This window comes from Calidris pugnax, unplaced genomic scaffold, assembly GCF_001431845.1.
Source record: "Calidris pugnax isolate Ruff unplaced genomic scaffold, ASM143184v1 scaffold38, whole genome shotgun sequence".
NCBI classification, from domain to species: domain Eukaryota; kingdom Metazoa; phylum Chordata; class Aves; order Charadriiformes; family Scolopacidae; genus Calidris; species Calidris pugnax.
The window spans coordinates 20,428,989-20,444,985 of NW_015090995.1; the positions used below are offsets into that span (position 1 = coordinate 20,428,989).

The 15,997-nt window shown below is 46.3% G+C and overlaps 1 protein-coding gene across 2 annotated transcripts in view; it reads right to left on the reverse strand.

The window, feature by feature from the left end:
- Window positions 1-251: 251 nt before the first annotated feature.
- The window catches only part of SLC6A14 (solute carrier family 6 (amino acid transporter), member 14), a 62,973-nt gene continuing 47,227 nt past the window's right edge, over window positions 252-15,997 (reverse strand). For both annotated transcript variants that reach the window (XM_014954965.1, XM_014954964.1), the window contains exons 2-14: window positions 14,073-14,235; window positions 12,185-12,316; window positions 10,411-10,572; window positions 8,960-9,095; window positions 8,104-8,236; window positions 6,153-6,293; window positions 4,631-4,859; window positions 4,422-4,547; window positions 4,206-4,324; window positions 2,846-2,945; window positions 2,499-2,608; window positions 1,265-1,432; window positions 252-664 (exon numbers count right to left, since the gene is read on the reverse strand). In XM_014954965.1, the coding sequence (XP_014810451.1) occupies window positions 515-664; window positions 1,265-1,432; window positions 2,499-2,608; window positions 2,846-2,945; window positions 4,206-4,324; window positions 4,422-4,547; window positions 4,631-4,859; window positions 6,153-6,293; window positions 8,104-8,236; window positions 8,960-9,095; window positions 10,411-10,572; window positions 12,185-12,316; window positions 14,073-14,235 (1,869 nt within the window). In that variant the 3' untranslated portion in view covers window positions 252-514. The remainder of the gene's footprint in view (window positions 665-1,264; window positions 1,433-2,498; window positions 2,609-2,845; window positions 2,946-4,205; window positions 4,325-4,421; window positions 4,548-4,630; window positions 4,860-6,152; window positions 6,294-8,103; window positions 8,237-8,959; window positions 9,096-10,410; window positions 10,573-12,184; window positions 12,317-14,072; window positions 14,236-15,997) is intronic.

The following is a 15,997-nucleotide window of genomic DNA, read 5'->3' on the forward strand; positions in this document are numbered from 1 at the left end:
GCAGCACTGAGAAAGGCTTAGACAAAGCAGAATTAGTCCTGTTCCCTGAGCTAGGGTGCCCACCCCTTCATCCCTGCTGGCTGTACACCTCTGCGGGTGGCAACTGCCGGGGGCACACGGGGGCATGCAAGCACAGAGCCTTAGGCTCAAACTCCCTGCAGCTGGGTAGCACCAGAAGGTGTCTTTATCCTCTTCCATACCTGTTCCTGCAGCCCAGCTAGGTACAGGTTGGATGGTGTACGTCCAGCACACCCGGTCCCATCAGCCTGGCAGGCTGCAATGCACTTTCCTGCCCTCTCTGGGGGGGGGGGAATCTCAGCATCTAATTTACCTGTTCCTCCCCAAACGTACAGCACTAAAAAGAAATAACATGGTTCGCTCTCATTTGGGGGCTGGGTTTTGAAGGGCGGAGGGTTGATTTGCTTTTTGTTGTTCTTTTGCATCATCACTTTCTAATAGTTACGGAATAAAAAAGCCCCACACGTGTGAAAAATTTGTCATCCAAATGGCCAGCTCATTGTTGAGTGTATACGAAGCCAGACACAGTAGGAATCTCGTGTTCCTTTTCCTTTTTGGGATCTACAATGTGGCTGTATCTTTCTCCTCGGTGACATTCCAGGTAGGGACCCCAGTTTGCAGTTGGTCTGCAGCAGCTGATGATGCGCTGGAAAACAAAAAAACAAGAGACATTTGACGTTTTACCTTAGTCTGGGCGATGTTTAAAGTTCAGTAAAGCTGTACCTCTAGATGTGCCCCACAACTTCGCAAATGGCAAACAAAGCACCAAAGTTTTTTTAAAAATCTTCCCAAATGTCTTTGGTTTCAGTGGATTCCGGACACTGAAGTCAAACAAGCAAAGTTGTGACCACCAGGACTTTTTGGCAAAGCCTGGCAAGAAGACAATGCCTCGGATCTTGCACTTGCTCATTTTCTTTGAGGAATGGGAGGCGTGGCTCCAAAAAAGAAGGCTTACAGGGATAGAAAGCCATAGAAATTCCTCAGAGAATTTAAAGCAGCTGTAATAACAACAGAAACCATGGAGATCACCACTGAACGTGTGGGTGCACTCCCAGAGAATCAGACTATCTTATCAGAAAACAGTAGGGTAAATTTGCCTCTGATGCAACTACCAGAGGTATGTTTTGGTCTAAAAATCTAATTAACACACACCTCAAATGTGTATTGGAGACAAAAGCACAGACATTCCTGATAATGCCAAGGAAAGCAAGATTTGAGGCCCTGACAGCTTTTTTTGTGTCCTTACCTGACAAATGTTTCCTTCAGCTTTAATGATTTTGTAAATAGCAAATATGGGAATCCAGATGACGCAGAAGATAATCATGCACCAGCCAACAGCGGTTGCCCAGGTTGGATATACCACTGAGCCATAAGTGGGAGTTGAAAACGTGACCAAAGACCAGACCAAAATTGCCTATAAGAAGCGACACACAAAAAAAAAAAAAAGAAAGAGAAAAGCAGATTTCTGGTTAACTTGAACCTGCACCATGTTTCTAAGTTGGTTAAAAAAAGGGTTACCTACAAATTCCCCCTTGTTTTCTGAGTGTGGGAATGGTTGTGCAGGATTTGGTTAAGTCATGGCCAAGCAGTAAGACCGAAGGACAACACCAATATGTACCCTAACATTTTAAGCACATCTATGTTCCAACAGACCTTGATGTCAGGATTCTATTGAAATCTTATGTTGGAGAAATATATATAACGCTGCTGGATGAGCCCAGTGCCTTTTTCTGTATGTTTCCACATCGTTATTTACAGAAATATGGAAAAAAAAATTAAGATTAACTGCTGGCAAATATTGCTGCAGAAACAAGATATTTTATGAGCAGCATTTTCTAATCTGTAATCTGGATAGATTAAAGGTAATGTGCTGGCCAGAGTGACTTGCCACTGGTCCTGGATTTGGGATCTTAGTGAATTCTCTCATAGAAACATCATCCATCTACATTCACAATTAGAAGTACATCAGTAACAAAAAAAGTGAGACATGCATAGCAAGACAAAAAAAAGTTTCAGATATAGGGGAACAGCTGCATATCCAAAGAGCAAATACAAGCGCATAGCAAGACATAAAAAAAAGTTTCAGATATAGGGAAACAGCTGCATATCCAAAGAGCAAATACAAGTGCCCAAAAATGGGATTTCACTCAAAGAGGAAAAAAAAATTTAGGTTCTCAAAACATTTTCTAAAGTCTGAGATGAAGATAATCCAGCTGATGGACAGTCTGGTTGGTCTGTATTACTCCTCAGAGCCTAAATCCAACTCCCAGCAACTGATCTGAAAGCCCAGCATCTCCTGGAGAGGACTCAAGGAGGAGAGGTATGTGTTGGAAAGCACAGATAGCACAGAGTTTGCTTCACTGGCAGAACCATACCCTGTCTTTACACATGACTTGGGTGTTCAGCCCTGAATATTCAAGTGGAAACTCCCTCAATATCCTGTTCTGTCTCACTAACACAATCCAGTCACCTGCACTCACCATTAACAGCACAGGAGTGATGAAAAACCAGCACATTCTCCACCACAGCCAGAACCAACGGCTCTTCTTTCCGATCATCATTTCAATGTCTTCAATGAACCTGTTTCCTCCTGTTGAAAGACCACCAGAAGGTGCACGGTAAAGCAGGTGCCTCCCTTGCAGGAGGGGTTACTCCAAAGGGACAGAAGAAAGGCAATGGCCAAGGTCAGCTTATCCAGCTCTGTGCTAACTGTTAAAGCTTTTCAGCCGTTAAGTTATAAATGCTTTATTGCGGTAATTAGTTTTTAATATACACTGTGTCTGGGATTGCATAGACAAATCATGGATATTCAATGCAAGTGCCTTACCATAAATGTAGACAATGCCTATTATCTCCAGGACAGCTGCAATAAGGATTCCCCATCCAGCACAGAAGTGATCTATTAGGTTAACCCAGTAAATTCCTGCCTGTAGAACAAACAATAAAGGGGTAAAAATGTACCCAGTCCCAATAACCTCTTTATGTAAATAAAATAGGTTGCATTGTTCAAGCCAATTTAACTAAACGCCAATTAACAATTTAATAAAACTAAACAGCTTTTTAAATTTCCATTTCCTTAGGTTAAGTACACATTTGTGAACGTTATTTCATTTGAATATCCCTACATCAGGTTGAAAAGCACACCCGACAAAATACTGTAGATTAATATCAAGAGATCTATATATGCTAAGCATATATGGACAGCTGAGAGCAAAAGGTAAATTTAGAACTTACTGTATTGGGGCTGGTGCTGAAGGTTTAATACTGAGCTACAGCAACAGCTCTGCCAGTTATCAGTTCTGAAAGGTCTGTGTGCTTCTGCACACACATGGGTTAAACATGGCTTTAAAACACCAGTGTGAACAGCAGGATCAGGGGGCAGGAAACCAGATTTAAGCCACTTCGTGTTCTTGCGCACGAAGCCCTTTCCAAGTTTCCCTGCCATGGCGTTTCACAACTCACCTGCTTTGTTTGACTATACAACTGGCTGTTCACCACAATTATCTTACTCACGTTATCAGTCTAATTGCATACGTAAATCTGCATTTCTAGATGGAGTCATTGCAATCATCCTTCATATCCTTAAAAGCAATTGCCTCAAGAAATCTTACACTGTATACTTAAAATTCCTTTCGTGTTAAGTGTGTATATATATATATATGTATGTATGTGCATATATATATATACACACACACATACAAGAGAAGTAAGCACACAATCTATAGATGCTTGTGAGTTTTTCATGACCTGAATAGGCCATTCCTCAGACCCTGCCCTGTTTGGTCGTCAGTTTGGAACGGGGAGATCCCATCAGCAGCTATCAGTGGTAGGCACGGTGCTGCACGCACACTTGCACACCCGTGCTGGAGATCACAGAGGTAACGTCCTGGACTGAGGAGGTTGATGGTTCACTGGCTTTATAGAGGCCTTCTATTTAAAAGCACATCTCAACTCAATAATCACACAAAACCTCAGGTTCCTCGAGCTTGCCTCTGGGAATTTCTTATTTGCATGTAGCAAATTGCTCCACGCTACGTTGCATTGCTCACTGACAGGACTCAAGAGTCTCTCAGACCAGTCCCTGCAAGCAGGAACAGTTGGGAAGGATATTTTGACTTGAGTTCATTGCTTGCAGCAAAACCAAACCCACAGCCAAAAAAAAAACCACCATGCATTGAATATCTTACCTGAGTAACACAGATAAGACCAAGAAAGAAGAGCAATATGCACACACCCAGGGTTACAGGGATTCTTAACTTTTTCATCACTTCAGGATACACATCATGTATAGTGGTTGTAATTGTTTCTGCAAAGGAAGAAGGGTGGGGTTTGAGTAGAAGTAGCACAATTCGGAAAGATAATGGTCATTTGCAAAGCCATAGGCTACTTCAAACCCCACTCACCTATGGTGGCAAACTGAGAGTCGAGGCCCAAGAGGAGGAGCATGAAGAAAAACAAGAAGGACCACAGAGGAGAAACTGGTAACTTGGAGAGAGCCTCTGGGTAGGCTACGAACGCCAGATCAAATCCTGGAAGGTAATGGAAGGAAGGAGGTTATTGTCATGCCCTGGTCAAAGCAATCCCAGTACCAACAGCGCGATGATCAACCTACCTGAGTCCACCACCTCCGAGACGGGTCTCTCAGACACAAATGCCATGTGTCCCAAGATGGAGAATATGGCAAACCCAGCGAAAATGCTGGTGACGCAGTTGGTTACACAAACTAAAATAGCATCCGAGTAGCAGTTGTTGTGGAACTTATTGTAGGAAGACAAAGCAACAAGCCCGCCCCACGCCACAGACAGGGAGTAGAATATCTGGGTGGCTGCATCTTTCCAAACCTGCCAGAAATAAGAATATGGGAATTACTGTGTCACTTACAGTAAGTGCCGTAACTATTTAAATCTGCCCCCTACGAAAGCTCCAAAGGTTTTTCCTACATTTAGCCTGAATATCTAGTTCTATTTCATATGAATTTTAGAGTAGGTGGGATATAAGCATGCTGGTGACCTTGCAACTGCAAACACAAACAATATCTTATTATTATTTCCTCAGGTCACATCCTGAGTACGTTGCCAAATACTTCAGTCTTATTGGGCTAGCCCTGAAGAAGGGGTACAGTTCATTCACTTATGTGGGTTATCAAGATACGAATCTTGTCACAGTGCCAAGGAAAACCAGGACAGGATTGTGGGAGTAAGAACTTCCATGTGCTCTCCCACTTTTGCTCCTCACACCGTGACCCAGACAAACCACTTCTGCCTCCACCACAGCCCCAGTTGGCAACAAACGCTCGCATAAAACACCACCAATAAACATCATGCTTAATGTTTGCTTTTTGGTAAAACTGAACTAATGTTAGCATAAGCCAGGGAAAAAAAAAAATAAATAAATCCAGGCTGCCTTTGCACAAAGTGCCCTTCCCGGTCTACCTAGTTTCCCCAAGCTAATTTCTGGGAAAGGCAGAGCCTGAATTTCAAAATCAGGTTTCCCTCCAACCTTCTGATAAAGTCCCTTGAAATTATCAGCAACCAAAGTAAGTGGGACACATGCAAGAGCAATGCTTGGTCCCACAGCAAGAACTTTCTTGGCCAGCCTTGCTGGGATGAAACTCCAGCAGGGTCCCCAAGAGCTGCTGAGTGGCAGCACGACCATTGTCACCGCTGCCTGGTACAGAAGCAGGGAGGGGACAGAGAATGGCAATTTTTCAGATTGAGAGCAGCTGGAATAGGGGCTTGGGTTTCTGATAGAGCTGGGGGTTGCTGAAAAATACAGAACCCAGCTGCAGATACGAGAAGCAGGGCAGGGCAAGACCTTTCTTGGCTGGCCTTGCTGGGATGAAACTCCAGCAGGGTCCCCAAGAGCTGCTGAGTGGCAGCACGACCATTGTCACCGCTGCCTGGTACAGAAGCAGGGAGGGGACAGAGAATGGCAATTTTTCAGATTGAGAGCAGCTGGAATAGGGGCTTGGGTTTCTGATAGAGCTGGGGGTTGCTGAAAAATACAGAACCCAGCTGCAGATACGAGAAGCAGGGCAGGACATGAAGAAAAAAAAAAGGGAGTTGCTCTGTAAGCAACAAGCCCATAGAATCATAGAAGTGTGTCCCAATTCCAGAGCTGACACTGCCGCCCACCTCTGCCTCCATCAGCTTGGTGATGTTGGACTGTCTCCCAATGTAGTACTCGATGCCGTCCCGGGCTCCCTCCAGGGTGGCACCTCGCACCAGCAGGATGAGCAGGATGACGTAGGGGAAGAGTGCAGTGAAGTAGACAACCTGGAGAAAGAAGGGCAGAGACACACCTCAGAAGCCAGGGGACACACAGACCCCCCCGTGCAGGAGGAACGGCCAGGTTTTGGGCTCAGATCTGCTGGTACAGATGAAAAACAGGCGACCAGGGAAGTGAAGACACACCAAGCAGTAAACCATCTGGCTTAGCCGGTTCTGGAGCTGCATTCCTACAGAAGCAGAAGGCCCAAGCCACATACCCACTTTTCAGATAGCACTTGACCAGTTTCAGACATGTGTTTTCTGACATGATTTACTGCTGTAGCAGGGCCTGGACTCAACTACCCCAGAGGTCTCTTTCTGGGCAACGCTTCTAGCAAACGTGAACTGAAAGCCAGTCAAAATGAGGTGACCAGGATGGAATTATCTCTTGCTGAGACTGGGAGGGGAAAAAAAAAAAAAAAAAAAAAAGGCACCATGCTAGAAGCTTTCTTTACTGGGAACAAGGACTTCTAGGTTCTCTCAGACACAGATCTTTTTTTGTTGTTTGCCTACACAATTTGTAGTGCAATGGGACCCAGGCCAGAAGCAGGGCTAAGCAGGGCTATTATCACACAGGCTACATCCAACAATACTCTTGTTTCTCGAGTCTTAGTTTCAGTGTTACGTGAACAGATAATTGACCTGGTACTGCTGGTTACACCAGGCCATAGCATTGCACCATCGCACGCTGAGGTGGCCATTTCTGAAGACCTCCCTCATATTTGCCCGGAACAGTCAATTTGCTCTGCTCTTCATCTCTGCCTTGTTCCTGCCCAGCTAGATGCTTCCGAGTCTTACCTTACTCCCCAGAGAGGCATAATTTTGTGCCAGAAGAGAAGTGACAACAGGAGGAGCCAATTGCCAGGAACCCCAAGGATGTGAGTTTGAGAGGAGCCATGAGGTAGAGGAACCACAGCTGGGAAAGCAGAGAAACTCCACCCTGAAGCACTGGGACTGAGGGCTGAAAGCTCCAAATAGAAAGCAGAATAATAGGAGACATCAGATTGGGGAAGAGAAAGACAGCCAGGAACCATGGAAAGGCACAATGACAGGAGGAATTGAAAAGGGGAAAAGAAAGAAAAAAAAAAAAAGAAAAAAAATCGGCTCAGAAAGGGTGAAGGAAGGAATGAAGGCAACAAAGACGTAAGTGATGGAGGTGCAGCATGGGGGTAAGAAGGAACGAAACCAGGAAAAGGGCCTAAGGCAGGAGAGGATGAAATTCAGCCAAGTCTGGAGAGGAGCTGACCTGGCCCAAGGAAAACTCCAGGCAGCTGTGCTCCAGCTCGTGGAAAAGGACACTCAGCAGAGCCAGACTCTGAAAACAAGCGCTTATGGACCTGATCCCTAAAAGCAGCAGGAAACCTTGAGTAAAACCACTGTTTCACAATCTGGCAGGAACCCACACACGCACATCTGTTTGCAGGACTTGACCTGTATTGTCCAAACATCTCGGCTAGTCTGGAGGTGCGAATAATTACCGGGTGTTCCCAGGGTGTGTGTGTACGGTCACAGGCACCCGGCCACCATAACAGGCTGGGTGACTCCCAAAACTCAGCTGCCATCACCTGCCTGACAGCAAGATCCCCAAATACTTGGTAGGCCTGGTGGTGCTGAGACCCATGTGTTAAGTAATTGCTGCGTAATCAGCACATTACTCATTTTATGTAACAGTTACAAACCCAAGGAGCAGAAAAAGAGTCTAACGCCAAGTCCAGCAGAGGGTGGTGGGTTGGGGCTCCATCCTGCCTTGTGCTAACCTTGGCGTTGGAATGGCAGGATCAGGCCAAGAGTCTGCTACTTGCTCTTCCCAACTTACCTTTCCTGAAGATTTTATCCCTTTAAACAACGCGGCTGCAATAATCATCCAGGAGAGGAGGAGGCAGAGGGCCAGGTACCACACGATGGTCCCAGTCTCGTCCATCCCACTGGAGCGCTGGAGGGTCACTTTACTGAAAGCACAAAGGGCTGTGATGAGAAGAGGGGGACAGCAACACACAACTCCTCCTCTCCAGCCACTGCTTGAAGGAAAGCGAGCTGGTTTCTGCGGGTGTGACAAGACCCTGCGGCCACTTCCAGGAGCGTGCAGTTAGAACTTAATGACTGGCATTGAAAACCTGAATACATAACTGCATTTTTAAGGTCTACCAGACCTCGGCTCTCCATACCTCTCCTATCAGGCCTATCTCAGCTTTTTTGTGTTAACCATGAAATACGGATGGCCTGCGATGAGCTCAGAAGGTGAATTAGTTCCCAGGAAGCCAAGGAACATGAAGCAAATTGAAACCACATGGCTAAAGAAAAGGCAATTGCACAACAGGCCCAGATTCAGAGTAAGGTGAATATATTTCGTACAGTAACTCCTGGAAAAAAAAAAAATATGCTTCACATGAAGATGCTGAATAGTCCCTACCAGGACTCTAGAGAAGGGGACTTCTTTAAGATGGATTACATTTTCAATTTGGTACAGGTTGACTCATTTGCTTCTCTATTATGTTTTTAAAAGACAGGGCCCAGACTTATCAATAAAATTTTAAGTCCCCTCTGCACAGATTTGCATGCCCACCCCACTTGCTGGATTGTTTCTGGACAGCAAGACAAAAGTAGAAGGCACATTCGAAACAACAGTGCATAATAAATGCAATTGTAACAACTTCTTTAAAATATTTACGTACTTCCAGTATTGCTCACTGGGAAACTGCCCTGGTTTGTAGTTCATGGTGCCATTCACACATGTGAGATTGTTGCTTGTGATGAATGAGTAGTTTGCATGAATGATTTCTCCATGTAAGGTCGTGTTGCAGTCACTTACTGAAAGCGAGCAAGAAAAAGGGGTTGTTAACACGGTGATGACTATTATTAAAATCAGACTGCTATAGGAAATGTTTTCAAACTGTCCCTGTGAATTTGTTACCCTGACTAACTCAAAACACCAAGAATCTGGTGTGCTCACCTCCACCTTTCACTTGCTGTCAAGAGCATGGGCCAAAACCAGAACTGAGGACAGTTCAGGTTGTAGCTGTGGTTACGCTATGAAAACCTTTGTGTCCCAACCAAGGTCACACATCTTACTACAGCAGAGGGCTTACGAGAGCTCTTTAGACATTTTCCTTAGCGGGGGTGAGCCCTGTTTGGGTTTTTGGAGTTGGGACTTTTTTTCCCCCCCAGAAGATACAGTAAAAACCTGTATATGTTGTCAGCATTGAGTGGAATCTGTATATCAATACTCTATATCATCAACATTTACTGAAAAAGTCGTGTCAAAGCCTAAGTCAGAACAGCTTCTTCAGCTTAGTTTTGTATTCCTCCTGTGTTTCAAAATGTTGAGCTAAAATATTTTTGTTTAGGCCATAAGCAGGCATCAACTTTTTGTTAAATAAACCATTTCAACTTCATTTTATGAAACATACAGATCTTAGAAGAGATTTTTCAGATATATGGTTAAGAGAGTTACAATTACATTAACACTTTAAGTAATGTAACCTATTTCGATCCCGTCCCTGTTACTTTAATCATCTCGGAGGTTACATGGCAACACATTTCCAGCTACTAACTACTAATTATCTCCCCAGTTTCACCTTTGCCTTAAACTGGTCTGATATGGAAACTGTTGAGATAACAAGTGTTTGGCCATACATGTGCTGCCAAACATCAAGAACAATAGTGTGGAGATATGTTCTAAAGAGTTAATGAGGTGCAAAAGCAGTGCCTGACTGGTGCTGGGATTTCCACAGTTCCAGAGAAGGCAAGGGGCAATGAAGGAACCCCCAATAAAAGCTACAGCAACACTCATCCTTCAGTATGTGCTTTGCCATAAAGCCTGATGAAATGGGAATACAGTATTTTCAGGGACTGTATGTACTAGAAGAAACCTTATATTTTAAAGGGGAATAAACAGGGATCCATCAAGGAGGTTTCAGTCCAGCTCTCTCTAGATTTCCCATCACCCAGAGGTGGTGGCAGGGAAGCAACCAAGCATCACTCCCATGTGTCCAGAGACAAAAGCCCAGGAAGGACTTCTCAAGCCGTGGGTAGCTGTCTCGCTCCTGTAACTTCACCCAGAAAACAGTAAAAAGTACAGGTATCCAAGCCAGTAATATTAAGTCCTATCTGTTAAGTACAGTACCTAATCGTGTTTTGCTGCAGAACTCATCTGCCCAGGAGAAGCAGTCTGACCACGGCAGCACTTTTTGAAATGAAGCAAATAAGTAGTAGAGAGCATAAGCAATGATAACGTTGTAGTAGATCGCCACAAATGTTGAGATCATGACCATCGTGACACCCACTCCTAGGAAAGAGAAAGACACACTGCCTTAACTACCCCAAATCTGGGTTGGAAAAAAAATAAATTAGCGGCCTACAGTTGACTTTTAAGAGGACTACTTGGGAAGAAGTAGAGGGGTTTTTTTTGTTTGTTTTTTAAATAGTTTTTAACAGCAACTGAACAGGGAGAAGATAATAAAGCCAAGAAATTAGGGTTATGATCCAAACTGACCACGTCAAATATGGTTTTGACGAAGAGCTTGAATCAGGCCCACAGAAAAATTTGAGTAATCACTAAGTCTAAAAGAAAATTTCAGTATTTTTCTCTCTCCCAGTTCAGTGGGAAGCTTTGATTGCTTAGCAAAATAAAAGAAACTATACTAGGACCGACCAAGCCATTTTAAAGACCCCACTGTAACGAATGCTTTTGCAATAAATGAGAAGCAACACAGAACAGTAAATCAGTGCCAACAATACTTTGCTAAAAAGAACTTTGTTCTGCAAGTTTGGGAAATCCTGCCAAACTGTCCCAATCATCTTAGAGACTATATTTAAGTTTCTATCTTCACAGACACGTAAAAGATTTGCTATGTTTATAGACTTCTGCTTTAAAGTTAAATACACTGCTCCCATGAAAGGTTGTTTGTGCCTCAGAATGGAGACTGACAAAAAAGGTAGTGTTCAGGCAATCAGCCAGACAGTAATCCCTTTTGTTTCTGTAGAAGGTGGCAAGTGATATTCTTATTGCATCAGAAAAAAATTTCCTTGTTCCTACATTAATTCCTCCGATAGATAAAGAGGACAAACAAGAATAATTGCTTAGTCCTTTACACCCAAGGGTACAAGGCCTGGATGGATAGGAGTGAGTAGGGCACACGGTTAGTGATCTCCAAGTGCATAAGTCTCCCTATGAAATTCAAACCTTCACAGAGAGAGGCAAACTACTATTACAGAGCTCAACTATATCTCTTCTTACAAGAGGCACCTCACCTCAGGAAGCTGGGGTCTGGCCTGTTTTACATTACAGAGCTCAACTATTTCTCTTCTTACAAGAGGCACCACCTCAGGAAGCTGGGGTCTGGCCTGTTTTATCAGTCCAGCAGATGACTCCCGGGCAGTGGGTTGGATGGATGCCTACACCACACCGCATGAAGCAACCAGACCCACCTGCCTGGGGGGTAACACAGAGCTATCCCCTCCAACATGAAACTGCCTTGCAAGCTACACGGGATGTAAAGTGTAAAGAAACAGTGAAAAAGTTCACTTCTATGAACAATCTTCAGTCTCTTGCAGGCAGTGCCAGGTGTTTCACAGAGGCTTCTCCTCGCCCAGCACAGGGGGTGGTTGCCTCCTGCCAGGACAACCACAGCTTGGTGTTCTGCAGGACTCTGGGAGAATCACTGATAAAACCTCAAAACTGACAGCCTTTTGGGGGGGAATCTTCCATACGCATCTGTTTATTAATTGAACAATAAGGAAGATCTACTTGGGAACACAACCCTGACCTTGTAACCACAGGAGTATTCTGTGCATGGAAACCGGCTTCTTGGAATTAGTAGCTTCATGAAGAAATCATTAATTCACATCTGTTTATTACTTAGGATAAAAAAGATCTAAGGAAACTTTACAATACTGACCTTGAAACAATGGTAATATTCTCCAGATGGAAACTGGCCCAAGACTGGCAAACTGCCCGAGGGAGCATTCCATGAAAAATAAGGGCAAGCCAGCTAAGGCCAACATGAGGGTGTACGGGATTAGAAAAGCACCTGAGAAGAGAGAGGGGGTGGAAAAAAGAACAAACCACAAACACACACAGAGAGAAAACAATGAATCTTTCAGTATTCACCACAGTTCTATCACATCGTATATTCCCCGCTTTTTCCCCTGCCCCAAATATCCCACCGTGGGGGTTTTGGATTTTTGCAGAACGCAGAGATTTGTTTCTAAATCTTGTTTTCTGTAAGACTAAAGAGTACCCGCAATGAAGGGACACCGGTCACCAGGAGAACTGGTGATTTACATGCAGGTGGCTTCTCTTAATGAATTAAAAGAATTTTACAAAAAATATCAAAGACGAACTGCTCTCACACAAGCAGGAACGCTGCTCAGCTGCAGGCACCATTGGTTTTGTCTGCTTTCTAGTTTATCTTCTGGCTCTTCACTTAAAAAGGAGCATAACCATTCCTTGGTGTCACTTAGCTGTGATTTGCAACTGCCCTGTTTGAGTAGCTACTGGTCATGGAAGCGTGACAATTATTGTCTATGGCTGGCTGACTCCGTGTCCAACAGCACCTCAGCAGGGCTCTTGTTCAAGGCTGCTTTAGAGTGCACATTAACCTGATCTCAATGACAGTCCTGTTCTGTGGAAGGAACTGGCACTTCTTTGTGTGTGTGCAGAAGGCAGGGCAAGTGAGGGCACAGCTTTCCTAAACACAACCCAATATTCCCTGCGGAAATCTGTCCACTTCACTCTCGGTGAACTCAACGCAATTGAGGACCCAGGAACTGCAAGAAGTAAATAGTCCCACTGAATTAACTGGATTACCCCTGGGTTTCGTAACAAGGATGTAACAGTCATCTTCATCTACCATGGGCAAGGGGCACAGAGCAGGACACAAGCAGCAGCACAAACATGCTTTATATGCAAAGCTTTCTGCTGCAGCAGATAAGAAAAAATAAATCTAGTAGGAAGACCGATGTCCTGACTTATTTTTTTTCAGTTTTGTTGACGAAAATTGTAAGTAACACAGCCCTGCCAAGCTCACTCCTATAAAACTTCTGTACCAAGAATGCCACCTTGTGTTCCACATGCAGCCATAAGGGCTGTGCTGCATTCACAGCCCAGAATTTGATTTCCAAGGACTGTCAGGCAGAGCAAATAACTACATACAAGTCAGTCCTCTGCAGTTACTTAGTGTTCATGCTCTCTTTAATTACCACTGGTTGCTTGGCAAGTAGATAAAGCTCTGGAATAGCAGCCAGGGAAGCCAGTGCCTGCGTTTGGCTTTGCACTGGTTCATTGTGTAAGCAGGTAGAGGCTCTCTCTGCCTCACACTCCCCAGATATCTGATGGGGATAATTACTGAGCTTGGATAATTATTCCAGCTTAGCTTGTTTGCCTGGCAAAGCAAAGGTGCAGAGGGGATTTGACTGCTTTCTACAAACATATCAGGGAGGTAAGCACTGGGGAGGCAGAACAGCTATTTCGGTAAGTAGAGGATATTGGCCCGTTGCCAGAGATGCAACGCTGGTCGTGATGACTCCATCAGAAGAGTTCTGGAATTCTCAGGTGGAAGTTTGCAATTAAAGCTAAATACTATTCCGCTGATAGCCCAAAAAAAGCAGAGATGCCCCCTATTCCTCTCCCCTTTCCCACCAGCAGGCACCATCCCACTTCACAGGGTGATGCTCACACCCAGCTTTGACAAAACGTGCCCAGCCTCGGGGCTGGCCCTCCTCTTGCCCGGGGACAGCAAAGTGTGCTCCCCCTCACCCCCCGACACCCCCACGCAACACGGGTACCTCCTCCGTTCTGGTAGGTCAGGTAGGGGAACCGCCAGACGTTGCCCAGGCCCACAGCATAGCCCACCATGGAGAGCAGGTAGTCAGCTTTGCTTGACCAGTTGCCACGGTCTGCATTCTCGTCGCTGCCACCGGCATCTTTTTCATTTGACAAATTGAAGTCCTTGGAAGAGAAGAAGAAGGCAGGCTCAGGGTCACCCCGTAGGCAAGCAGGGCAGTCACATCTTCATTTCTCCTCGGTATCACTGGGCAGGGCAGCCAGACAGGGTGGGCAGAGCTGGGTGGGCTGCCAGTCCAGCTCATCCTCGGCAGGACAGCACAGACCTGTGCGAGAGGCTCCCACCAAACAGCCCAAACAACCTTCATGGCCAGTTTTGCTCTGCTCCTGCTTCAGTCTCCTGTGCAGTCAGCTCCAAGGGGCTCCCTGGCTCTGCCCCTGCATGTGCCCAGATGCCCCCATGCTTGTTCAGATGGCCACACCAGCACTTACCTGTACTTCCACTTTAAAACCACCTGCCCAGGTGCCTCTCACACCTGCCAAGGTGCTCATCCCTCTTTACCTACACCAGTGCCCTCATATTCCCATACCTTCCAGGATCTCACCTGCCCAGATGGTTTCATACCTGCCCAGATGCACCGTACCTCACCTGCCCAGCGCTCCTACAGCTGCCCAGGAACCTGCACCCTACCTACCTGAGTGCCCCTATGGCTACCTGGACATCTCCGTACCCTACCTATTCAGATGCACCCACACCCGCCCATGTCCTACACCTGTCCAGGTATCCCCATACCCCAGCATCCCACCTGCCCAGGTGTCCCCATACCCCACCTGCCCAGGTGCCCAAGTACCCCTAATATCCCACCTGCCCAGGTGCTTTCATACCTGTCCAGGTGTCCCCCTACCCCATCTGCTCAGGTGCCCCCATACCTGCCCAGATGTCCCCATATCCCACCTGCATTGGTACCCCCATACCTGCCCAGTTGTGCAAGTAACCCCAATATCCCACCTACCCAGGCACCCCCAATACCTGTCCAGGTGTCCCCCTAACCCACCTACCCAGGGGTTTTCATACCTGTCCCAATGTCCTCATATCCCACCAGCTCAGGTGCCCCCATACCTGTCCATGTGTCCCCCTACCCCACCTGCCCAGGTGCTTTCATACCTACCTCCTACCCCATACCTGCCCAGTTGGGCAAGTAATCCAAATATCCCACCTGCCCAGGTGCCCCCAATACCTGTCCAGGTGTCCCCCATACCCCACCTGTTCAGGTGCCCCCATACCTGCCCAGTTGGGCAAGTAACCCCAATATCCCACCTGTTCAGGTGTCCCCATACCTGTCCAGGTGTCCCTCTATCCAACTGCTCAGGTGCCCCCAATACCTATCCAGATGTCCCCACATCCCACCTGCCCAGGTGCCCCCATACCTCTCCAGGTGTACAAGTAACTCTAATATCCCACCTGCCCAGGTGCTTTTGTATCTGCCCAGGTGTCCCCAGTATCCCACCTGCCCAGGTGCTTTCATACCTGTCCAGGTGTCCCCCTACCCCACCTGCCCAGGTGCCCCCATACCTGTCCAGATGTCCCCCTACCTGCCCAGGTGTGCAAGTAACCCCAACATCCCACCTGCCCCCAATACCTGTCCAGTTGTCCCCCATATCCCACCTGTTCAGGTGCCCCCATACCTGTCCAGGTGTCCCCATATCCCACCTGCCCAGGTACCCTCATACCTACCCAGGTGTGCAAGTATCCCCAATATCCCACCTGCCCAGGTGCTTTCATACCTGTCCAGATGCCCCCCTACCCCACCTGCTCAGGTGCCCCCAATACCAGTCCAGATGTCCCCATATCCCAACTGCCCAGGTGCCCCCAAACCTGTCCAGATGTCCCCCATCCCACCTGCCCAGGTGCTCCCATACCTGCCCA